Source organism: Gymnoscopelus microlampas (assembly GCF_963454915.1).
Source record: "Gymnoscopelus microlampas genome assembly, chromosome: 6".
NCBI lineage: Eukaryota > Metazoa > Chordata > Actinopteri > Myctophiformes > Myctophidae > Gymnoscopelus > Gymnoscopelus microlampas.
This window is the reverse complement of record NC_139943.1, coordinates 18,444,667-18,471,621: the sequence shown is the minus strand read 5'-3', so window position 1 is coordinate 18,471,621 and position 26,955 is coordinate 18,444,667. Positions and strand designations below refer to the sequence as shown.

Below are 26,955 nucleotides of genomic sequence, written 5' to 3'. Positions count from 1 at the left end.
GGAGGTACCGGGGAATGTACCGCCCCTCAATCACCCTGCCCAGGGTCAGAGAGCTCCACTTACCTCTGGGAGGCTGCATGTCAGGGCGAGCCCACACACTCCACAAAATGCATGTGCATTTACACACACATATACGCACACACACACACACACACACTACATTAGTGAGTTTGTGTGAGTGAGCGTGCGTGGGGGTGTGTGTGTGTATGTGTGGAGGGGTGGGGTGGCCTCTGGGGAAAGTGGTCTTGTGGTTCTGTGGTTGAGAGGTTTACATGCCGTTTGTCCAGAGGAGGTAGAGCAGCCTGGACCACAGTACTGAGAGAGAGAAAAAGAGAGAGAGAGAGAGAGAGAGAGAGAGAGAGAGAGAGAGAGAGAGAGAGAGAGAGAGAGAGAGAGAGAGAGAGAGAGAGAGAGAGAGAGAGAGAGAGAGAGGGGGGGAGAGGGAGAGGGAGATAGAGAAACGAAATCAAGTTATATTCAAGCCTGATTGTACTGAGTTGTGAAAATAGTCAAATTTAGCCACTCTACAAGCGGGCAAGCCAGCACAGTGTGACGTGTTTTTGTGAGCTTGTAGATTGGTTATTTTCAGTGTGTGAAATGGTATGCAACCAAGTATGAATAAGGCAAGTGCTAGTCTCAATACAGCTTTGTACTGCATTTACTGTATCCGTTATAAGATGCTCACTTCCAGAACCATGTGCCTTTAACTGATCAAACCCACCAAAGCCTACTCTCCTCTTTTGATTGATTGATGTTTGATAACAGTACGGCAGTACAGTCAAGAAAATTCAGCTAAAAGGATTTATTTTTTTAATTCCTGAGGGGCTTATTTCTATTGTGGTCCATTGTACTCAATTCCTCAGTAAGACATACAATACATTACATAATCGTAAAAGCTCAAGTAGCAGCAAATATATTTACAGAGAAAGTAGGGGAAGGGATGGACTAAGTTGGTGGGGGATAGAATTCTAAAACCAGTTTTACTTTGAGGTCAGCCATGTTTTTAGGTTAGTTTTAAAGCAACAAAACTTTAAGGGTGCAGTCACACCGAACTTTGATTCTGTCCATGCAGCGGATTCTGCCAATGCTTATCAATGGGAACGGAGTGTTTTATTTTTATTTTTTTAATATTGGCAGAATCCGCCCGCATAGGCAGAATTAACGTTCGGTGTGACTGCACCCTAAAGGATTTCTCCTACATATACCCCGTTTTCACATGCAAAGTGCAGGAAGTCTGGTGGAAATTTGGAAATCCATCTCATGTGAAAACGGGCACTGATCTTGCGTGGCGGCAGTTTTGGTGTTCAAAGTTTTATGACAAGCTTCCTTCAAATTTTTACGGCATGTAAAAACGCTAGAAAACAAAGTACCGGGATAGCATGATGACGCTGACGTCTCCCTCTAAGCTTCCCTACTATTTGCCTCTCATACAACTGCCTCACTCTCAGCTTTCCTACTGTTTCTCTCTCCTATGCAGTGTCCCTCAGCTTTCCTACTGTTTCTCTCTCCTATGCAGTGTCCCTCAGCTTTTCTACTGTTGTCTCTCTTCTTCACTGTCTCCCTCTCAGCTTTTCTTTCACTTTTCTCCCTTTAAGCTTTCCTACTGACTATCTCTCCTACACTGTCTATCTTAACTTCCCTACTGTCAGTCTGTCCTACTCTCTTTCAACCTTCCTACTGTCTGTCTCTCATACTCTCTCTCTCACTCTCTCTCTCAGCTTTCCTGTCTGACCACTAGTTTTCCTCTCATGTAGCCATGAGTGATTCAATGGCAGGCTGTTTCCTTGTTCACGTCAGGCCTTGTTGTAGTCTTTCTTCACCACACCACCACCACCACTGGCTAAATGGCATTGACTGATGTTTTGGCCCAGTGGTTGCCATAGAGACAGACTTTTGGTGTAAGTAACCTACAGTACCATGAAGGCAAAGGGGAGAGGAGTATTGCCATAGTGGAGAGGAAGAGAGAGAGAGCATTTGTTTTAATGTCTCAAAGACTTAAATCTGCTTCTTCAACCTGTCCGCTATTCATCTACAGTACACACTAGTATCCATTCAAAAGTGACATGGATTTCACCAGTGAAACCAATAAGAGATCAGAGATTTCACCTGGACTCACCTACTCAGTGTGTTTCATGGAGAGAGAGCAGATGGTGCTGATGTTATCTGCTCTCAGGGAGCAACATGCCAGATGGATAATAGGAGTGTGAATTACAACACACACAACATGACTCTCCATTACATAAACAACGTTTTCCACATATGGTGCCCTATCAGCAGCAGCTCCATATAGTTGCTGTTGGGCAGAAACCTTGTATCTACATATTTTTCAACTTTAGTTTTTAGTTTTGTAAATGAATGCCCTACTTCAAATAACAGAGATGAATATTCCATTTTGTATTAATTGGATAAAAGAAAACCATCCTACTGCCCCACTTTGGTACAAAGAGATTTTGTACCTCCCTCATGAGAGATAATGCAGAATACAGTATAAGGGTGCGGTCACACTGAACTTTAATTCTGCCTATGCGGGCGGATTCTGCCAATGCTTTTCAATAGGAACGGAGTGTTTTTTTTTGCGTAAATCCTCGAATGGCAACAAGCTCTGTTAAATCCTTGTTGAATGATTCCCACACGAACCCTTCACAAATCCTCGCCACCGTATAGCAGCATGGTGCTTCCTCGTAAAGATTCATGTCCTTCCTGGGGGTGGAGTGCCCCCCGAACAAGGTTGTGCAATACCTTTTAAACACCTGATGACCTCATCAATTGTACAACCCACTTTACTCATCACCTGCCTCTTAGTTATCATTTCTAACCATAACATCATCTTAAAATAGCTTTCAGCCCCAGTCCCCAGACTGGGCCAAGTCACTGTGTCAAATATGAAGTGACAATTTTTTAAGTTACCCAGACACCATGGCATTGAACTGGTGTCATGTTTAAAGTCACTATGACCTGGTATATCGACCTAATAATGTCTAGACAAGTCCTTAGATGTTTAAACTTCAGACCCTCGAACTGTAGAGGTTACTATGCCATTGTGACCCTGTCACCATAAAACTTTGAACACACTGCCATGATTAAAGGTTACAGTTTACTGTGTCATTATGACGCCTGCCACATGACATGAATTCCACAGCCTCTTCAGGCAGAGTATCTTTCTCTAACATTGTTGCGAATTGGGGGTTATAAATAGGATAAAATATGCTGTAAATAAATAATAATAATAATTACAAAAGAGATTTTACACCATCTGGTGTTATATCAGATTTTCACGTCCTCCTTACAACAGAAAAATAAGATTCAAGTAAAAATCCTGCAAGGTTGCACTAGCAATGACTCAAGCACATAGCCAGTGGCTGTGTTCACTCGCTGTTGAGCCAGTGGCTCAAATAAAAATCCCTCATTCCTTCCACTTAGTAAAATCATGAATGTGGTTGTAGTTGTTCAATTCTACAGCTGCAGTATGGCCATCATTTACAGCAGACATTCTGTACTTGCTCCAACAACAACCCTACAGGATTAATATTACTGGTATCTCTGGTAATAATTGTCATCACTAATAATCTGTGATTATTAGGCTAAAACCATGTATCAGAAAACTACCACATACCTTGTCAATGTTCTATTACCAATCCAGATTAACAGTCAGTAACAGTAATTACACAATCATAAGTGTACAGCATACTGGATACAAGACACATGGATTATACTGCAACAGTTGTTTTGGATTTATAAACAGATTCTATTTTTAATTTAGCTGTTGTGAATCTTGCACCCCTATTTCAATTCGTAAGGAATTATCTTTGTTTTTGGATTCTTCATTCACCGTGAAGGAATGCGACACAAGCAACATGTGTGAGTGAGTGATTGATTGAAAAGTCCTTTAAGGAATACACTTGTTTCAAGTTGGTGCAGGCATACAGAATTGCCATGCAAACATATGACTACATCTAAGCTCATGACACAACAGGCAGAGCACAAGAATTAGACTGTTATTATAGATTGTTATTTTATGCTCTACATTTTAGAAAGTCTTAAAACCCCTCCAATGAAACAGGACTGGAGATTTTCTTCCACTTAGATTTTCACACGTTCTTTGTTCACTGAGAAAGGTGTTTGAAATGTCGAGCGCTGAGAGGCTCAAGGCCAGCCAACAGCAGATGTTCAAATAAGTCTTGATCCAGAGAAACAAGCAGTGGAGAAACAAATGCCTCCAGACAGTAGGTGGAATTTGGTTTTGCACTGTTTGTACTGTGTGCAGTGTTCATTGTTAGGGTAGATTTAGTCTTATTTGTGTTTGCGTGTGTATACGTTTGTATGTGTTTGGCTGAGACAGAGAATCTATATTTGTACACTGTATGTTGGTTTACGTGTGCCTGTGTTGTTTGGTTTAGAGAGAGAAAGGAGCATGTGGGTCTGTGTGTTTTTGTGTAGTAGAGAGAATGAGAGAGCAAATCTATCCCAGTCATGGCTAGAGACAGATGCTTGCAGGAGAATGGGGCCGTGGCTAATCGACTTTCTGGGTTCTGCCTTTATTAGAAACAAAAAGGAAAAAAGACAGTGCAGAGGGAGGGAGAGTGTAGGGAAAGCAGTGGGTCCATGCCCTTCTGTTGTTCAGTGTAGCAGAGTCTTGGGCCGGCTGGAGAGCCTAAAGCAGGGGTGTCCAACCCGGCCCACGAAGGGGTTCAACCCGGCCAATCGGATATTTTGGGAAGAAAAACAAGACAGGGTAAAATAATGGCATGGCTCCCAGAACACTGACTTCATGTTACGGGTCTATGATATCACTGATCTATGACGTATGATTCCATATTTGGGCAAGGTAACTATAGAGTGACACTATTTCAACAATCGCCAGCAAGGTCACATGGTTCTAGTCTGCCTGCAGCCACTGTCGTTCCTGCAACCCATCACCACTACACTGTCGCCCACGCAGCCATGGTGGACAGTGCAAGCGAGAGCGACACCGACGGAGCTTGGAGCAGCTCGGCCATCCCGATGTCCTCCTCCTCGGCGTTGAATTCTGGAATTTCCCAGTTTCGCGTGGAGGAGTTGACGAACCGCCTGGCCTCACTGCAGCAGGAGAACAAAGTTCTGAAGATCGAGCTGGAGACGTCCAAACTCAAGTGCAAATCCCTGCAGGAGGAGAACCAGGACCTCCGCAAGGGTAGCATCACCATTCAAGCACGAGCAGAGCAGGAGGAAGAGTTTATCAGCAACACTCTGTTTAAGAAGATACAGACCCTACAGAAAGAAAAGGAGACTCTGGCCGTCAACTATGAGAAGGAAGAGGAATTTCTCACCAACGATCTGTCGAGGAAGCTCATGCAACTCCAACGCGAGAAAGCGGCGTTGGAGCAGCACTTGGAGCAGGAGCAGGAGTTCCAGGTCAACAAGCTGATGAAGAAGATTAAGAAGATGGAGAACGACACCGTCTCCAAGCAGCTCACCCTGGAACAGCTGAGGCGTGAAAAGATCGACCTTGAGAACACATTAGAGCAGGAGCAGGAAGCTCTGGTCAACAGACTGTGGAAACGCATGGACAAACTGGAGGCTGAGAAAAGAATGCTCCAGGGGAGGTTGGACCAGCCCGTGTCGGCTCCTCCCTCCCCCAGGGACGTTTCCATGGATATCGACTCTCCAGAGAACATGATGCGGCACATCCGCTTCCTGAAGAACGAGGTGGAGAGGCTGAAGAGGAGCCTTCACACCACCGAGCTGCAGCACACAGAGAAGCGTGCCCAACACGTAGAGGAGGAGCGGCACATGAGGGAGGAGAACGTTCGCCTGCAGGGGAAACTCCAGAGAGAGATGGAACGCACCGAGGCGCTGTGCAGACAGCTGTCAGAGAGCGAATCCAGTGTGGATTCCCTCTCCCCAATGCCAAGTCCCATCCCTTACACCCCCTCGCCCAGCTCCAGCCGACCCACATCACCTCGTCTCTAAAGCCAGGTCTGGCTGAAACAATACATCAGTCCCCAGCATCCAAAGTCAAGGAGTGCTGAAAAGGATTTTCTTCAACCAAGTCTTCCTGTTAAGTCTACATGTTGTTGAGATTCCATTGTTTAAGTCTGTGACATTATAGATTGCCAAACATATTCTCGGCTCTACTACATTGTAAAAAACGATCCTACCACACGTGTGCATTCACTATCTTTAGACATCCTTGGCTAGACCCACTATCTTAGTTATTGGCTGTCTTCTCCTCTGCTACAGTCACCGTAAAGGGGAGAGACATTTAGGGTCTTTCTTTACATAGATCGGAACTCTGTTGATGTTATATGACAACAGTCTCTCATGCAGGGAAGGTACCTCCTTTGGTGCTGTTGTTCCAGTGTCCACCAAGTATTAACTTGGGTTGAGGTCTGGTGACAGAGAAGGCCATGGGCCATGGCTTACTTATTTCTATGTTCATCAAACCATTCAATGACAGAGAGATTGTCTTCCTGAAAGTTAGAAAATGCACATTACTTCACAGAAAGGCATAAATGCTGGGTAGCATTTCTTAGGCTTTTGATTTCACATCTAGGACAGAATAGGAATATTTGCACTATATATATTATTTTATTTGAATTATACATTGTCACGTGTGTCCAAGCACTGTGCCAATGGTGCACTCTGTGCGTTCTATGATGGAGCATGTCCATATGGTGACGTTTATAATCAGAAGCTTGATGGTTTATGAACATACTGAAAACATTTCTTGTTAATATGAGGTTTGGCACCTTGTGCCACTTCTTTTTTTTTTTGCAGAGGAATAGGACAATTCCAAGCCGAAGCCATGTCAGCATGATACATTCCGACATGTTTCCAACAGGTGTTTCCATACACAGTACCATTTTATCGTAGGCCTACCAAAAAACAAAGATGAGATTTTTTTAAATGGTGGATGGAAACATTATGATGCTATTATTATAAGTATGACAAATTGAATCACATAGCATGCTTATTATTTCTGGACCATTTATTCTTAATTTGCACTTGGGACTTTGTACGATCCTCTTTTGTTACTTGTATTTTATTTAATGAAACATAGTCATATGTTACCAAAGGCCACAGCCCCACAATTCTGAAAACTATAACAAATTAAATAACCGCAATAATCAAGAAAACTTAAGTAATTTAAGAAATGATGTAAAAATCCTCAGAATGTTGGTACACCCCCAGCTGTTGAGTGGTGAATGATTGAATGTGAGTGAGAGAAGAGTCCATGTAATCAAGCAAACATTGGAAACAGCTGTGTAGAGTTTGGTAGAATACTGAGGGATTGTGGATATTGTAAAATTGCATGTAAATGCAGATTTCAAACTAGTGTTAAGGCAAAATTCTGAGAATTTGTGTACTTTACATATGTCTGTAAAAATGTTTATGGATTGCTCCATAGCTGAGAAAACTCATGTTTTTAAACTGCAATAGGTTACATGATGATAGAATTCAAAATACCGTCAGTTTTTTTAGATACAATTCTGAAATTTCACATACTGTACTACCATGACATCAACATTTATTTTCATGCACTGGAAATTTATTTAGTGAGAATTTGCAGCAGCTTTGTACAGTAAAACGTTTTGATGTCTTGTGGGCCTAATCTTATTGTCAAAAGTCATTATGGTTTCATTCTAATTTAAAATAACTTGTCAAACGGGGTGGGAACATGATGGGTGATTTAGGATAGGTCTGTAGGGAAGGTGGGTGGGGAGGAGGTAATCAATCTAATTAGTGTCCTGGAGCTAACATTTCGAATGACTTGTCAATTATGCGTGTGTGTGTGTGTGTGTGTGTGTGTGTGTGTGTGTGTGTGTGTGTGTGTGTGTGTGTGTGTGTGTGTGTGTGTGTGTGTGCATTTTTTGTTTTTGAAAACTGAAGAGAAGAGAGATAGGACAGGGAGGAGAGATTAAAGTGAGACAGTATAGAGAAGAGAGATTAAAGTGAGACATATAGAATAGAGAGATAAGTGAGACAGGACAGGGAAGAGAAATGAGTGAGACAGGACACAGGGAAGCGAGATGTGGGTGAGACGGTACAGGGGAGAGAAATCACGGTGAGACAGTGCAGGGAAGAGGGATGAGTGAGAGTGAGACAGGACACAGGGAGAGAAGAGGGTGAGACAGTACGGAGAAGAGATGACCGAGACAGGACAAGGAAGAGAGATGAGAGTGAAACGGAACACATGGAAGAGAGATGAGGGTGAGACAGTGCAGACTGAGACAGGACAGAGGAGAAGAGAGATGAGAGTGACACATGACACAGGGAAGATAGATGAAGAGAGTAGAGATGAGTGAGAGAGACAGAAAACAGGGAAGAGAAATGAGGGTGAGACAGTATAGGGAACGTGAAGAGAGATGAGGGTGAGGGATGTGAAACTCTCATGTTGTTGACGCATCTGAGCCACCAGGTTGTTCCTGAGGGCTTCCCTTTTATGGCCACTGGGCAACATACCCCATTCTCAAAAGTCAGATATTTTATTTTATTAATAATAATGAACAATATCACAATTGTGAGAAATGGAAATAATGTCAGTCTGTCTGTGTCCATGTCATGCCCATATACGAAGATCCCTGAGGTCATTAATATGAAGACATACTGACGTCATAGACTGACTTCCAAGTACTGTGATAATGGATACTGCACAAATTACTCAATGGGTACAACAGGTGCTCTGTAAAGAGGTACAATGGGTACAACAGGTATTGCATATATAACTGGCACGACATGCATAACCAGTTCCCAAAGGGCATCAGCCTAGTGGTGTAATTCACTGGAGTAAAGTCACTCAAGTTTAAATTCAGTATTCAAAGTCAAAGCCTTTCTAATTTCTAATCATCACCAAAGGTTCCATGTTTCTAGAACAGTATATGTCTCTGACATTTTTTCACTCAGGGAAAAATTAATCCTGAGGTTGAACTGGGACTAATCCTGTTGGATTCACTTGAACTGTTATTGTAGTGATTAGACTTTGACCTGAATGTTAAGAGGATTTGGTGGGGTTTTTTTCACACCGCTAAAGGGTTGAGGGCTGCCTGGACTTTAGGTTGGAAAAGAAGCTCTATCCACCATGAATTCCGTGTTAGAAGTACGTCACAAAAATCAGTAGGGTTCATCCTCCTATAGGTAGCATGAAAGGGCACAGGAAATTCCATGGCAATCCAGCCAGTGTTTATCGTGTTTGAGTTTACTTGCCCTCCCCTCGTAGCATTCTGTCTTCATTCTTTAGATGCAGCCATTTAGCAATGCAGGGATTTGAACCCATACCCCTGGGAGAGCCATGCTTTCATTTGTAGGCTACACACACAGACGGTAAAATACTCAGTGTTTATCCATTTTCAAATCGAGTCTACAAATGTCACCAAATGGACCCTTACCTTCCTACATTTGACCTGACCTGACCAGACCAGACCAGACCAGATCCAGACCAGCGCAGTGATCTGTGATCTCTTTGTTGTGCTCCTACAGAGCTTGGCCACCTGGGAAACAGAGAACAAGATGCGCTGTCAGCAGACACTGCTGGACGGAGACGGACCCAAAACATTCTGGACCAGAGAGCTGAACGGAGATGAGCTCATACTGGTGAGAACATCCTTATATCTCATCATCATCATCATCAACATCATTGTGGTTTATGTTACAGTTCATCATTGTCACGAGTACTTTCCTCATCACCACTCTCATCTCAAGGAATTGTTTTTTTATTTTAATAATTATTTTATTAGCTTACAACAAGCTTCCATGGCAACATAAACAGAGGCAGAGCAGTGGTCTATTATTAAGAAATATCAGACCACTGATAATGTCGGATTTCAAATTCTAAATTAGGCTATTATATAGTGAACCAAACTTCTATCAAACTACCGATGAAGATGTGAAGCCTCACAGTAAAATCTTCGCTGTCGATTTATGCATTTGTAACTCTGCGAGTGCACAGTTGGAACCAAATTGACCCATCCATTTAGTTCCATTAGTTTTTTTTACTGTCATGCCGCAGGCTGTGGCCAAACTCTCTTCAAAATGTCTTCTGCAAACACTGGACTTGAACAGGGAGCCAGTGTTGTCAGAGCAGGGACATGGTTAATAGACTGAGACAGGGAGAGGAGGACAGAGCCACACAGGAGAAGTTCATCCATAAAGGAAATGAGAAGGCCCTTCTCCCAGGGAGAGCCAGCTTTCATCGCTCCCCACAGAGCGGAGAGAAAGGAGAGCAGCGGGAGCTTCTACCTCCTGTCCTTAATGCTCCTAATGTCCTTTTCAATCATCTCCTCCATCTTGTAAAGCCTTATAAACATCCATGAGATGGATTAGCCACCATGCAGAGCACAGAGCTCTGTTTGATCAAGTCAAGTTCAACTTTATTTGCACAGCAGCTTTCATACACAGGCATGTTTCACAGCAAGCTGTTATCTAGGGAACATAATGAGAAAATACACAAATGGTGCATATTTCCATACAAATAAAGTTGTTACATTATGTGTTGTGCTCACAACAGTGAGCTTGTAGATCTGCTATTTTCACAAGATGTTTATACCGTTTGAAAACTTGTGAAATGACATTCTGCATGATGCTATTTTCAAATAGGACCCCACTTCGAGAACCACCGCTCTACACACAGAGAATGCCTTCTTAGAAACTCCCTGACCTCAATTCTCCTCTCTGAACTCGTCCCTTCTCTCCCACGCTCTGCAGTGCTATCAAAGAGCTAATGTCCAACAAAACCAACAGAAAGACAAAGAAAACCCTTCGTCTGTGGATTTAGAGAATAAATACAGGTCCTGGGAGGATGAATTGTGTGATAGTCGCAGGATGTTTGTGTAACACCCGAGTTTCAGGCAGGAATCGACAAGGCGGGTCAGCAGATGTGCAACATGCGCACAGCATTTATTAACGAAATAAAACCCTGAAAGGATGTTCTTTAAACATATAGCACATGTAATCACAGCAAAGAACATCCTCAAGGATATTATGACATGACAACTTTGTTCAAAGTTGTATTGCTAATTGTAACTCCCTACCTAGCACACAGTTTGTCATATAGCAACCAAGCTTATATTTACCATTTTTTATCTATACTAGGTTGGGTATATGATTTGAGTAGTTTTAAAACTGAAATGACAAAACTGCTGTAAATGCTGCTCTGTGCATCCAGTGCTACAGACAGTCCCTCAGTAACTTTAGCTGACATAGGATCAAATCCTGCCCGTCTTCTTTGGTGTGTACCTTCCGCTATCCACATTAACTAAACATATGAACGTAAAGTAAACCCAATACAAAGATTAGACCACCTGCTTCCTAAGAGAATGGAGAGGCTGTTTCTATCTGAGCTGACCTATACTGACAGTCAGGGTGATAAGAGCAGGGTGGGTGTGATGTGGTCTGCAGGGAGGAGAACATCTAATGGACAACATTGATCTGACTGATCCATGACAGCAGAGAGAGAGAGAGAGAGAGAGAGAGAGAGAGAGAGAGAGAGAGAGAGAGAGAGAGAGAGAGAGAGAGAGAAAGAGAGAGAGAGAGAAGACAACTGATGAAGAGGAGCAGCCAGAGACAGAGAGAGTCAAGTAGAAGAATAGCTACACAAAACTCTGCTCTTCTCACCTCAAACACACACATGTAGGCACATACAGTACACACACACTAGTAGTGAGCGTACATGTTTAAGTCAGCTCAACGTACATCACACGCACACGCAGGCACGCGCACACACACACACACACACACACACACACACACACACACACACACACACACACACACACACACACACACACACACACACACACACACACACACACACACACACACACACACACACACACACACACACACACACACACACACACACACACACACACACACACAGTCTGCTGGATGAGTTGTGGGGACCAGAGCTTGTTCAGACAGTCATGTTTATAACCATGACTGTCTTCACTGGTACAGAACAGAAGCTATTCCTGTTTCACTGTATGTCACTTAAAAGGGTGACATTGTTCTCCTGTTCTTCCTGTTTTACTTCCCTCCTCTCTCCTCTCCTCATGTGACTCACACGTATCAATCTTATGCAATTTTACATAAAAAAAAATCATCTTATAGCTTTCCTTCTAAAAGGCCAAGGCCACAACATATTGACATCAGTCTATGAATACAAATAGAAAATAAATTACATCACTGCATATACCCAATACAGCTAATATTAGTAAGGGTGTTCTGATTGACCACAATATAAATCAGCCGATTTTCCAAATGACAGTGATCGGCCAAATTACCCGATTGCAAAATCCGATCTTTCATGATTTCTGTCAAATTCAAAATGTGTCACTTAGCATTTGACTGATATAGTGTATTGAAGCATATAGCTGATATTGAATAATATTTGAAGTTCCTAATAAAGAGATTAATGTGTGTTGAATAATGGTCAACCTTAATAAAACCATGAGTCTATGCAAGGACGGTGTCATCGATATAGGAACAATAATATGGGTACAATAATATGGGTAAAACCATTCTAAGAAAGTACAGCTGGTACAGAGACTGTGGTAGCAAATAGTAAACATTTTCTTTTTTTAATAATTGGTAGCATTGGCAGATCCTGAGGAAAATAATCGGTGATCGGTATCAGCCTCATCAGATCACCAATACATATTAGTTGTAATTTTTTCATAAACCCACATGCCAGCTATAATAGTCAGTTTATACACTTCAGTTTGACTAAAGTAGGGCAGAATCAAGTTAATGCAGTTTGGATTCAACACTCATAAGGTTGTTTTCTGTCCCAGAGGAGACAAAGTTTCTCAACGGAAAAACAGACATGAGTCATCTCTGCGCCCAGACAGCCTCATTCCAACAGGACAAAAGCAAAAGAATGACATGCTTGATATAGAAGCATCTATCCATTTATGAGGAAAGCATCCAACAGAACAATACACAGAGATTTAGCTCAGCGTCAGAGAGACGGACATACAATCATAAATGCAATGCTTTGATTGTTTTTGGCAGTTCACACTGTAAGTGGGGCACATTTCCATAAGGATTAGCACGCTCCATTTAATTGGTTTATATCGAAAACACTTTGAGGCAAAGTCTATTTTCCATGGCCACGTCAGACACAAGTTTTGAAAAACATTATGGCACATCAGAGAATTGGATTCAGGCAACTCATCGCTTGCACATTCAGATTTGGATTGGACAAACAAACCAGTTATTAAGGCAGCTTGCTTGGGGTTTCATCATAACATTTTGAATGTGACCCAAAGTGATTAGCATAATGAAAAGTGTAATGTAGCGGAAAAACGTAGTCCATAGTTTGTTATTTATAGCCTAACCCTAGTTAGTTACTTTTCTTTCTGTGCAGTCAAGTTTATGGTATGGGACTTGGGACTTACTTACTTACCCCCCCCCCCCCCCAGCCCACCACCCCATTTTATATAATAATAATAATCAATAACTAGTACACAGAGCTGCTAGCAAGGAAAATAGCTGTCAAGAAACAAACCCTCTCTTCATTCATTTCAGGGATTCTAGTACTAGTAACAAGCCACATAAATTAAGTTAAACTCAAGTCAAGTCAAACTCAATTTGTAGCACTTATCATACTCTGGAAAACGAATTGTGCTTCACAGAAAATAACAGAATAGTGGAGGAATGTAGAATTTGAAGAATCTGGTGAAACAAATTATAAATAATAAAATGTATCTTAAAGTAGGCCTACAAATACATTATCAAATAAATCTGGAACTGTAATATAAGCTGATAATATTTTGTGGGATCTCCTGTCTGGATGAAATGTATAACCCACCTGAAAATGCATTTTCTTTTGACTAAAGCTTAACAAACTGTATGGCAATATATCGTAATGTAGAGATTTAACTAAACACAAATATGTTCGTTTTAACCAAAAATACCACCTACAGCACCTTTTTCTGTTTACTTAGACAGTCTAATCAATACAGGAATGTTTTTTCTCCATTAGATGTTTGGTGTCAAAATTTGTTTCTTGGGTTAGAGTTACCAATTGCCAAGTAAGGGCTAAGGTGAATTATTTACTGCATGTTTGGTGTATGTATATCTTTAAACACACAATCATACAGTAGCCTACCAAATAAATATATTCAAATGTTCCTTTGTCTCCTCTAGACTTTTGGTGCAGATGATGTTGTGTGTACGCGGATCTACATCCGGGAATGAAGCTTCTCCATACCATCATCATCATCAGGTCAAGACACACAAACACAGGACAGAAAACTCCAGGTGGTTACCGCATACGCAACTACTTTTCTGACCCAACGACCCTCCGTCAAGCCAACAAATACACTATTATAATTCTGTGTAACCTTCCAGCAAAGCCCTGCCTATTCTGCTCATCCAGCAGCATAGCGTAATGTCCTATATTCTGGTGGCGTAGTGTTCAGTAGCCTCCATGTGCTTTCTGAATGTTCATATCTGCAAACCCTGGTGTTGCTTTGTGTTCTATAGTTAGAAGTGAGAAGGTATTGATTAGGCAACCATGTTCAAAGACAGACAACAATAAAAAATAAAATAAATAAATGGGAACTGTTTGTGTTGGAATTTCTTTTGACTCTTTTTTGTCTTTGTTGATCATTTAAGCCCTATTTTCAAAAGATTTAAAATGTTTCACTTTCAACAATTTCGAAATATTCTGTCATGCCCAAAACGGGGACATTAGGGTTAAAAGTGGTTTAAGGGACACTCCTCGATTGTGTTATAGTGCCCCTAGAAATCCAAAACTCCACCCTAAATTACACTAAATTATGACCAGGGGGTTTGGGTGTGTTCATTTCTACACTGTGGTGCTGGTCGTTATAATTCAGCTTTGTTTCTGGTTTTCTATGTTCACAAATATTTTTTTTTACTTTCCCATAACAGGAAAACCATTGCCTTATATGCATTCCTAATATAATGTAAAACTTTATTTATTTTGTAAACTGAGTGCCTTTCTCCTTTACTCACAGATACTGTACATTAACAGTACATCAGACATCTTATAACACACTGAATTGTACCTTTAATAAGTGCTGCGAGTTGAAAACCCAGACAAGCCTTCCATCCATCTTCTTCCAGACGTTTGTCGTTTCCAGACACCCGAGGGAGACTTGTCTGTGTGTGATACAGTTCCTGAAGGCAAATGAGATTAAACACTGAATGGTGCCGAGAGATAAGAGGAGACACACTGAAACAATACTATAGCACAAACACCAGAGTCAGGCCCAGCAGCGTTCTGTGACTAATACCACAGATTCACAGTTACATGAGCACCCCATTCACAGAGAGAGAGAGAGAGAGAGACTGAGGCAGGGAGGGGAAGGCATAGGAAGAGGGGAAGAAAGAGATAGAAGACAGACAGGAAAAGCAGACACAGAGAGAAAGAGATGGATGGAAAGACAGAAAGAAGAGACAAAAAGAAAGACTGACAGAACCAGGGACAGAAGGATCATCAGTCATCATTTCAGTTTACTGTATGTGAATCCAGAATAACGTATGTATTTATGAACCTGGATTGTGATGATACACATTTCTTTTAATTATAAACAAAATGTGACGCAGAAATAAATTGCCATTTTCAGCGAGCGACAGTGTTGCATGACGGAGTAATATAAGCATATCCTGGGGGAAGGCTGTGTGGACCATGTCAGAGAACACAGACAGAGAAAACACTAGCATTATCATCAATACAATCATTCTGTGAAAGTGCAAAGTGTACTATAGATCACACCTTCTATAGGGCAACTAAAAAGGTTCATGGAAAACTGATGCCTACTTGGTATTTTCATCAGCTTACTTCATAAGATCGGCACAAAGTCAACAAAAAACATGAAAAGTTCAAAAATGGGCCAGATTTTTAATTGGATCCAGGCCAGGGCAACAAAAATGGCAAAAAATCAAACTCGAGAATATGAAACTTAGATATTCAAAAAATGAAATTAATGGAGAGGCAAAGAGCCAACCTCTCCCCATGGCAGCCTGCACTAATGTGAGCTGATTCCATTATATACTCTGGAAACTCCACCCTTCCATGACCAATCAACCAACCACAGTACAATAACAATCCACCCAAGATGCACCCCATCTTCTAATCAATCAGATTCAACTATACAGCTAGTCTTCAACAGGCCACAGATTCCGGTCACAACATGAGACCCCCCCCCCCTCCATAAATACCATCACACACGTATGTACACACTCACACTCACATCAAATTTGCAGGTGAGGTAAAAAACAAACAAATTGAGCTTATACAAAAAACCTATAGTATCAAAAAGGTTATGCACCTTAATGTATAAGATATTGAGATTTAATGTTAAGCCGTTATAATGGTGAAATAGAGTGACTGAAATGTAGTTAAATAATAATGCTTAGAAGACAGGTACAACACAAATCAATAAATCAAGATATTAGGTTAGCAATTGAAGACCCTGTGTAAGCGGCTAAGTGCATTATTCAGAGTGCGAGCTGAATCGACTAAATATCTGTTATTCTGATGTGCAGTTTTATAAGAACCATATACAATGAATTCAATAACTAACTGTTGAACCTTTTTCGGTTCCATATAGAAGTGTTTTGTTCACGATGTTATACAATATCACAATATCGAAAGTCTCAGATGATCTCTAGTCTTCTATCATGATATCTATCACAATATCGATAGAGCCCTACCCCCTGCTCCATCCTAGGCTGTTTATTGTCCACATACAGTACAGTGGTACAGCTCACTGTCCTACATTCAAAACACGTCAGTCAAGCCATACCTCTATTCCTATTGCACTAACACAAACCTCAGAGCTCATTAACACCACACTTTCTTGACTTAAGTAAATACCAACCATGTCCCTAAATCAAATGCACAGGTAGTAAGCTGTGAATCCATTCCAATGTTTATACACCACCTCTGTATTCACACATGTATATACAAGATAAATCTTAGTAATAATGCTTACATCACATGTGCCTACAAGTAAGAGATCTTTGGAGTCCTGTTTTCAATTCATGTCTGGCATGAGTGCGCACTAAACTGAAATCATATGTTTTGCATCCCAGTTTGTTTGGCTGAGCTCTCAAAAAACAATCATACTGGTGACTTGTTGATTCCCCCAGATTTGATTAAAGATAAGATCAAAATTATTCCTCCGATGGGAAACTTGGGGGGAGAATATTTAGCCTCATCAGGTTTAGAGAAGTTTTTTTTTCACACAATCCCAGGGATTTAGGGTGATGACAATAAAATAAAAACAATCCCCTCTAATAAGGCTGGAAGAAAACCTCTCACTGGTTGGTAATAAGTCATTATGCCATTCTCCCCGCCCCACACAACCCTGACATGTCATGTATACTGTATAGTCCCTGTCACTACCAACCCCTACTGTTGGTCCGTGCAGATTGTAGACAACCATGTGTCTCGTCTGAAACATTCATACGGTAGTATAGAGATGTCAGCCACTTCTTTTCACCTGACAGTGGGAGTCACTGTCACTGGGGAGGCGTAATGCATATGGAGCAACACAGTGTCCCTCCCAGTTTCTCTCCACGCCAACCTGTAGGAGTTGCTAGGGAAGCGACAGAGAACACTCCCTCCGGCAGGCTTCCCACCCGCAGAAATGCCCAGTTGTGTTTGTTTCAGGACCCGGCCAAAAGGCACCACAGAGGAATCTTACCCCAGTCTGAGGTGGTGGGCAGACTGGGCACTTTACCCCTGTGTCACCTGGACCTCTTTTGGATCGTCTTTGAACTTATACCCCATTATACCAAAAGATTTTGGTGTTTGTGGGAGTTTCTTCCTTTCCAAGCCGTGTTGGAAAACCACACAGGCTCCGATCAACAGAGAGGTGCCTTGGAGCCAGGCCAACCATAATATATGACCGTACAAATCTTCCTAATAGAGGGCCATGGGTGAACTTATTCAAGACATTTCACTCTGCCCTGACTAGGTGCACAACACACACACACACACACACACACACACACACACACACACACACACACACACACACACACACACACACACACACACACACACACACACACACACACACACACACACACACACACACACACACACACAGGGGACGGGGTTGGGAGATCTGTTACACCCTAAACGCTGGTCAGAGGGCCTTGGCACCAGAACTCGTCCTCTCGTCCTCAGCGGTGGCTGTGGGGCAGAGGGATGGCACGACATCAAAACAAAAAGCCAATCTGTCTCTGTCCTCCACGGCTGCCAGGGGAATAGAGAGGCTTCGTCTTTCCTACGCCCGGCCTCATGAAAGAACCCCGACAGCAACCAACACAACGGCATGGCGGTGGAGGGCCGCCATTCTTCAACGTCAAGGGTTGCCGGTACAAGCACCTCACCCCCCCCCCGCCGACCCCAAACCTCTCTCTCTACCCCTCAGCCCACTCTCTGCTTTTTGACCTGGTATCCGCCTGAATGAATGAGTTTCCTCCTGAGTGCACCTCAATGCTCTGGGCCGGCCGGGGAGTGTGTGTGTGTGTGTGTGTGTGTGTGTATTGGGGGCCGGGGATTGGCGAGGAGCCATGCTGTGATGTTAATTTAATGACGTAGCTTGTGCTACTTAGAGAGGCGATGCCAAACAGCTCAATAATGAAGGTATTGTTGCAGATTTTCACTTTCAGTCTGTTGAGAGGAGGGGGGGGGGGGGGGTTGAGAGGGGGACAGGATGGAGGTGAGGTTTGGTGGCGGTGTGTGTGTGTGTGTGTGTGTGTGTGTGTGTGTGTGTATGTATGTGTGTGTGTGTGTGTGTGTGTGTGTGTGTGTGTGTGTGTGTGTGTGTGTGTGTGTGTGTGTGTGTGTGTGTGTGTGTGTGTGGTGTGTGTGTGTGTGTGTGCGTGTGCGTGTGTGTGTGTGTGTGTGTGTGTGTGTGTGTGTGTGTGTGTGTGTGTGCGTGTGTGTGTGTGTGTGTTGGGCATCAAAACAGAGCAGTCTCTGTGAGTATACAGTTGAGTACAACGGTACTTCTTAAAAGTTTCCTGACGTTTCCTATGTCCTGATGAGGCCTTTCCTTCTCTCCGGCCTTCAGAGGGGTTTCAAGTACCTGGGGTCCCACTGCTGCAAAGGGCCCACTGGGTTGGGGTGAATGCTGGGACAATAATGGTTGCATAATGTGCGTTACCAGACTGACACCCTTGAGTTCTCTCATTATGAGAGTGTATCTCTACATAGTAAAATCCTAATTCAACTCAGAGAGTTGAAATGAACCCCTCCCCTATAGATCCATTGGGTCATTAACTCTTTCGGAGATAACCACTCGGCGAAGAGATTTGTTAAGGGAAAGAAGGAGCAGACGAAGTATAGAGCCCCGAGCGACCCTTGTCAACTACGTATTATGGGCGGCCATAGCTGAATGTGTAGAGAGCCCGCCCGGGAAGCAGAAGGTCCCTGAGCAAGACACTTACTAACTGTAACTGTTTCCCCCGTGCTCACTCAAGAAGCACTCAGCTGGGTGAAGCTGAAAACATATTTTCCCCTGTGGGATGCAATAAGTCTAATTATTATTGTATATAGGGTTTATGTGGTTAAATTATAGCCTGGCATTGCCAGACTAATATCACTTACTGGGTCCTGATTGGTGCCCCACAACTTCGGGGGCAGGGAAATCCAATCACAACCGAGCGGGGCTAGACCAAATCAGCCAAGGGCTATTTCTTTTTTTTGCACTGGCAGATTTGGCTGGTTTCCAGGCTAGTTAAATGAACTCTGAGGATTTAACTGTGCACAGTGACACGGAACACATTTTCCTGACAACCTCAAGCATAAAAACACATGCATAATAAGTAACAGAAAGTAGGGAAATACCCATCTCTCATGTAGCGCTGAACACACAGGCCTCTGGAACCAAACACACCCTTAGTGATGTGTTTGGAATTCTGCCTTGAAAGAGAATTTTCCTATAGTTGTTTCCATCATGCTGATTGGTTTTGACAAAAGATGCATAACTTCTCACAATATTAAGTTTCACATACGTGCTGTACATGAAACACACTGTGTAGCTGACAAGTACAATATGACTGGGCCAGGACAGACCAATATAAATCACTTTAACACATGAACAAGAGGGAGATTAGTATTATAGGACACTTATAGATTAATCTTTTTATGTTGAACTTCTCCATCTCACATGACCATTCTGAGGACACAGGGTTATTTGTCACATCTATAGAAGGTTCTAGTCTTTTTGTAGGCCAATGTGGACGTTACCTCCATTGTTGGAAATCCACAGATTACAGTACATACTGTATATCGGAAACTAAGCTCTGTATAAAGAAAATGTTTATACTTTTATTCACACATTTGGTTCAAGATAAAGTACACAAATCAGCACACTTTTTATGATTTCAAAATTCACGGTTGAGATATTAACGGGTGTAATTTATTTATTTGTCTCTGGCATTTCTTCTATAATACAGTGATCAGAGAGACAGGTGACTATGTCATGTAATGCAGTAATAAGGGTAACCAGAACAGTGGGGACCTTATGAAGAGCCTTGGGTGGTATTTGAACCAGGGGCCAGCTGCGGGAGAGACCATAATCTTAATTATGTGGTATGCGCTCACACAACAGGTATAATTTATGTCATAGAACACATGAAACTCTCTTAAGCTTATGTTCCAGAGAATCCAGACCATATTATAAACTGTATGGTAAAGAAAACACTGGTCATCTAGAAAGGGTTCCCTTGCTATAGTAACTCACTTCCAGGATTTAAAGTGTACCACTATTTTCTGGGTGATGTGACTTTAATCCTCCACTTAACAGTTGGTTGTTTACAATGTTGTCATTCGGCTCTGAATAAAAAACATCATCTAATTAGCTCCAACATAGAGTAATCCTAGTGTAAAATATCAGATTAAATTAAAAAACAGGCCTGAAGCAGTATGGTAAAGGGTCAAGTTCAGCCAAGTGTGGGAGCGAGCTGTCACACTAAATTACCCAGAGTGCTTTGTGCCTCTGACGTCCCTGATGACTTCCTCTCAGTGATATATTTAGTCACAAATGTCCAAATAAAACTGTCATCTCAGAGGAGAAGAGAAGGAGAACATAATTAGACAGACTTCCTTCAAATAGATACATTTCTAGGGCTCAATTCAGTCTTCACCTCCCTCCAGGCACATTGGTACAGAAACATTGCCCACATTTGAATGTATGCACAGTAAAGTCTTCAGCGTTAAGTGATACATTTATAACTCAGAGAATACACAAATGTGTCCATTTGATCACATAACCCTGCACTTAAAATAACACTCAGGATTTGGGGATTGGATGTGTCCAATCCTGAGAGTGGAACCCCACAACCCTGACAGTGATAGTGACAGGTTTTCAGGCAAATGCTACAACACTGCTCCTTATGCCCTGCCTCCACCCAAAAAAAAAAACTATTTAATTAAAAAGGTTAAGAGATAGTACAGATAAACGATGCCTCCTTCACCGGCTAATAACTTCATTGTGTTGTCTGACTGCAGTGGTTACGTGAGAGTAACACATGACTTTATGGAGGAGAGGAGTATTAGCGGCCTGTGGGTTGCCTAATCTTTCTCTTCCTCATCATGAACACAGAGCTCCATCGTGATGAGAGAGAGACACACACACACAGTCACAGAGAGAGAGAGAGAGCCACAGAGTTGAATAAGTTGCGAGGGAAAGGAGCGAGTGTGAAATTGTTACGCATTTGGCCACCATAATCCCAAACACGCACGCACACACACACACACACACACACACACACACACACACACACACACACACACACACACACACACACACACACACACACACACACACACACACACACACACACACACACACACACACACACACAGCCAGTAGGAAAACACTGTCAGTAGTAAAAACATACAAACTCATTAAAACTTGCTAACTCTAGTCAAATTAGTTAGAACAAGAGTTTTAAGAGAGGTTGTGCACAGAATAACTCAGCTGCATGTGCTGCAGGGATTCAAAGGACCTTCTCACTGTGTGCGCGGAGCAAGGCAGTCCCATCAAATTTTGTCCCTTTAGTATAGCCTAGTTGGGTCTATTGTAATTGTTTTGTTGCCTATGCTGTTTTTATGCCTGGCTTTTAATCTGTAGCACTCTGAGATTCGTGAGAATGTAAAGTGCGTTATAAATAAAATGTATTATTATAACAAAGATTTACAGAATTCTTCATGTTCGCCCTCTGTGAGTTAATTTGCCGCTCATTGGCAGTGCCAACCAAAAGACCTAACATATCTGGGACAATGTAGGCTCTGTTGTGTCGACAATAAGAGATGCTTTCAGAGTCAGTAGCCTAACTGCAGAAGTGTTGGCATTATTAGGAGAGTGGGACCTCAAAAGAGTTAGGAAGCACGCCCTCCAAGAACTTAAACATGCAAAACGGCTTTGTGAACTCCCTCTCCCCCCTTTGTTAACTACCTCGCAAATGATGGAATGAGTTCAGTGCATCATGATTTGTGTGCGTGGGGATCTCATTTTAAACAAGCTTAGTGCTTATGAGCCTTCCAGTTTAGTAGACCTTGTATTGTGAATGTGTACTTCCATGTACTGTTGTTCTCATGTCTTACTAAATAAAGTACATCAATCAATCAATCAATCAATCAATCAATGTTCCACCATAGCTCTGTGGTCATGTCTGGGTCTGGCAGTATTAAATATCTCTTAGATTAGTATCTTAATTTCATGAGTGCAACTGTTCACATTAAAAGGCCTACTATGCAACTTGTTCCCTGCTATTTGTTTGAACACCATGGAATTGCTGTGGAAGAAGGTCTATGGCTAAGGTGATTGTTTAAGGTACAGCCTAATATGTCATTCTTTGTAGGATTATATTTAAAACGTAATTGCTGATGGTGCCGGTAGCTACCCTCAACGGCTTTTTGGATTTATTGCAGGCAATTTATTGTTCTACTTTTGAACACTAATGTTCTTCAGACATTTATGTCCGGTACAACCACAGACTAAGTGATGTGTTTTGTTGCACTGTGGGTTCTATACACAATTCTACCTTAATTTGTAGGGAGCTTGCTGAAAGCTGATGGAAAAACAAAGTGATTTTTTTCACTGCAATTGAAGAATTGTGGTCGTGGACTCCATCTAGTGGTGAACGTGGTATAGGGAATGTATAAAATATTAAAAGTGCAATCTGTTGCTAATTGGAGTATTTTCCTCAAATGTTTGCATATTTGGTCCCAAGACAGACACACACACACACACACACACACACACACACAGCTAGACAGTGAAGCAAAGCATAATTATCGTGTACTTGTGTATTTGTATTCACAAATAGTCAATGTTTAATGTTCTTGCTAACCCCAAGGCACCCGTTTTAATCTAAAAACAATAAAACAAGAACAAACTAGGCTACAAATGTATTTTTATTATTACTTTAAATAAAGTCTAAATAAAAGGAGGGGCTAAACACATGCTCATGTGACTGTTGTCCATTATCAAAAATATGGCGATCCAATTTCCAGCAGAAATCTATCCAGGTAAGAAGAGAGGTGATGGTAGAGAAAGGCAAAAAGGAGTGACAGAGGTAGAGAGAGACAGAGAGAAAGAGAGACTTTAACATTACATCAGACAACTGGTGTCCATGAAACAAGATGAAATGAGCTGGGGACAGTGATTCCATCAACACATCGGCCACATCAAAAAAACAAAATCATCAGTTTTCTTCTCATATAAAAATGTAACGGAACCTGAATTCATTTCTACATTAAAAAAAAAAACGATAGGGGGAAAAAAACATTTCATTTTTCTTTTAGTACAGAAATTTAAAAAGGAACCAAGGGACACGCCCGCACGCACACAGGGGGAGAGGGGGTAACAGTTATGTGTTGTTTAAATTCCTTTATATTCAACTCCCTTTGGTAAAAACGGTAGTAAATCTGCGTCGTCTTTTGTCGTTTTCCATATACATCGTCGTCCTAAACTTCAGTTAGTTCCATTACTAAAGTTCCACAAGTCTGAACTATCACAACACGTAACTGTCATAAAAAGTCTGACCCTATGTACACATTATTTACAGTGTGTGTGTGCATGTGTGAAGGACAATCCAGAAAGTGATTGTGTGTGTGTGTGTGTGTGTACAACAGTACATCTCAAATGGGATTTGTATGTACAAGCTGGTGTATTGGCAGTCACAAGGCATTATTTGCCAGTAACTTTTTAAAAACAGGTTAGACATCAGGGCGGCCAGAATCCTGTGTGTGTGTGTGTGTGTGTGTGTGTGTTTATAGATCTATATATAATATATACACAACAAAATACAAATCATACTATAGAATGCCATGACATTATTCATAAGAGCTGTACAATTTTACAGTCTGAGTGGAAACGGGCGTCTTGAGGAGGGAGGCAGAAAATATATATATATATTTAGACATAAAATGCAACAGTGCTTTGTTTCCCTGGTACCCTCCATACCCACAACACTGTTTGGCACTCAGGCGTGTTCTGTCATCATAATGCTGCCGTTTAGATTTTTCAGAAAGGATTCTGGTTTAGTGACCATGATGCAGAATTGAGTTTTTGTCTCAGCGCAGCACCGTCTTGAAAAAACACAAAACAAAAACCTCTGACCAGCCTTGTCTGAGCTCCTCACCAGCACTTTGGAAAACAACGAAAACTATGAAATAAGGTACATCTTCCCTTCTGGTTAAGTGCACTTGTCCGTCAAAATATATTCTATAATCACTTATGTAGTATAACACTATGCAGTATAACCATATATACTGTGATAAAACACTATACTGTAGGAAATGGACCCTGGGTCTTTGTTTGAATAGGGATTGTTTTGAATTATCGGTGTAAAGACTTATTTGTTCTAATGGGGCTCTTGTTGTGAAGGCAGAGTATTAAACAATGCTGGTCCAAAATAAAAAATAAAAAAACATCCATGACGTGTGTTTCTTTAGCTCTGGATGTGGGTATCTACTTGCAACAAGCATGTTGAATCTTAAATGACATTCTTCATACCAGCAAAAAAGTTAATTTCTTGCGTTTGGCGAGTTAAGAATGAGTCTGAAGATTTCACCTGGTCCTCGCAGAACCACTGTAGCTGCTGGCTTCCTATACAAAAGGGAAGTTAACTGCATTCATCTGGTGTCCCAGGTCCCTGATTAGACTGCTGAATGGCAAGGACACCAGGTGAGTGTAATGAACTTTAGAGGAAGGATAGAAACCAGCAGTAGTAGTTGTCCTGGTTGTACAGAAAACCAGCAGCACCAGAGGTCCTGGTAGGATTGAAAACCAGTAGTAGTAAGGTTTCTGATAATATAGAAAACCAGCAGTACTATGGGTCCTGATAGGACAGAAAACCAGCAGTACTAGTGGTCCTGGTAGGATAGAAAACCAGCAGTACTAGGGGTCCAGGTAGGATAGAATGCCACCAGTACTAGGGGTCCCTGAGGACCAGGGTTGAGGAACCCTGTTCTGGAACATTCATTAATTTGCAATTGGAACGTGAAGATAAAAACACATAAAATAATTCATATAACAGCTTCTAAACAGGACAGCTGGGCCACAGTTTCCTATAAAGACATTTCATAGTGTAGCGTATGGTTCCGTCTGTGCTGTTGTTGTGTGTGCTGGGGAGGAGCTTTAGTGAGTGGTATTGTGACGGTTCCTAAGGTTTGGCACCGAATGGCCCAGTTGAAAGAGAACAAGACAACCCAAAGTGGGCCCAGCTAAAAATGCTGGTATAAAAAAACCAAGACATCCTGCCGCCCTGGAGTATAACACAAACACACAAACAAACAAACAAACAAACAAATGAATAAACATACACGGTAGCTAGCTTAACGTTTGTGCTTCCGTGTTGGTCATGATAAAAAAACATCTGGAGAACCTTCCCAACCCCACATGGGACAATTCCCAATTGGTGTGTTTTGTGTCATTTCCACCCCCAGGTCCTCCAGAGACCACCCTCCCCCTCAAAAGATTACTATTTCACCCTCATGTGTCTGTGTTTCTCCTCGCTGGGAGTTTCCTGGTCACCAGAATGCGGTGCTTTGTAGATTCTGGGTCCAATCCCCCCCTCCCCCCTCCCCCCAATTCCTTTAAAAAAAAAAGTTCAGTCGCCCCCCTGCGGTGTTCGTGTTTGTGGTGGGCTGTGTACTACGGTGCTTTGCTGGCTGGGGGGCTGTACTTGACATGGTACTTGTTGATGTTCACGAAATTAAGGACCTCCGGGTGGCATGTGGTGACGCAGGGCACCAGGCCCTCCCGACCTTCTCCCATCAGCCACTTAGATGTGTCGGCGGCCATGTTGTGGGTCACGTTATCCTTCGCCCATACGTCCACCCAGTTCTGGAAGCGACGGTGCAGACGCGTGCTCACTCTCTCATGGGACTGGAAAGGAGAGAGAGAGAGGAAAACAAAGTCAGGAATCGCTTACTGCAGCTTTTTACCTTTTTGGTTTGAGCTTGTTTTTATTTGTAATTATTTTTATTTGGGAGATGAAGCTGAGGCTAAGGAAGTCCAAATTAAACTATCTATTAAAATAACCAGAAGATTCTTCAGGCCTCACCTCACTGCCTTTTGGGATATCCTATACACTACAGCCAAGGAACCACTTGATGTTTCCTCAAAAATTGGCTTAAAGGAGGAGTTCACCCAAAAAATGACTTGTTTTCTATCAATTACACACCCCATGAAGCCTTGATTTCATGGATTTATTTTTGTTTTTGTGGCATTCCTAAGACAATAATTTGATGACCGTGTGTATTTCCGGTAGGAGACAAATAATCTACTTTGTGTCTCCTACCAGATACATTAGCCGGTAGGAGACGGGAATCAAAATATTAGCTTAGGAATGCGACAAAAAATAATCCATGGATTCAAGGCTTCATAGGGTGTGCAATTGATAGAAAATAAGTCATTTTTTTGGGTGAACTCCTCCTTTAAGGGAGGACCGGCCGGCGGGTAGGCGGATCACGTC

The 26,955-nt window shown here is 42.0% G+C and overlaps 3 protein-coding genes across 7 annotated transcripts in view; 2 read left to right on the top strand and 1 right to left on the bottom strand.

The window, feature by feature from the left end:
• crabp1a (cellular retinoic acid binding protein 1a) overlaps positions 1 to 14,531 on the top strand; it is a 28,376-nt gene extending 13,845 nt beyond the window's left edge. Inside the window, exons 3-4 of the mRNA XM_084059370.1 lie at positions 9,457 to 9,570; positions 14,125 to 14,531. Coding sequence (XP_083915496.1) covers positions 9,457 to 9,570; positions 14,125 to 14,175 — 165 coding nt within the window. The 3' untranslated portion in view covers positions 14,176 to 14,531. The remainder of the gene's footprint in view (positions 1 to 9,456; positions 9,571 to 14,124) is intronic.
• LOC311047869 (coiled-coil domain-containing protein 6-like) lies at positions 4,942 to 5,949 on the top strand (the record flags this gene model as incomplete). The annotated part of the gene is made up of 1 exon (XM_084060818.1): positions 4,942 to 5,949. The coding sequence occupies one exon, from the start codon at positions 4,942 to 4,944 to the stop codon at positions 5,947 to 5,949; it is 1,008 nt and encodes a 335-aa protein (XP_083916944.1).
• Positions 14,532 to 23,371: 8,840 nt separating the features above from the next.
• The window catches only part of sin3aa (SIN3 transcription regulator family member Aa), a 29,775-nt gene continuing 26,191 nt past the window's right edge, over positions 23,372 to 26,955 (bottom strand). For all 5 annotated transcript variants that reach the window (XM_084060645.1, XM_084060641.1, XM_084060642.1 and 2 more), the window contains exon 21: positions 23,372 to 26,366. In XM_084060645.1, the coding sequence (XP_083916771.1) occupies positions 26,133 to 26,366 (234 nt within the window). In that variant the 3' untranslated portion in view covers positions 23,372 to 26,132. The remainder of the gene's footprint in view (positions 26,367 to 26,955) is intronic.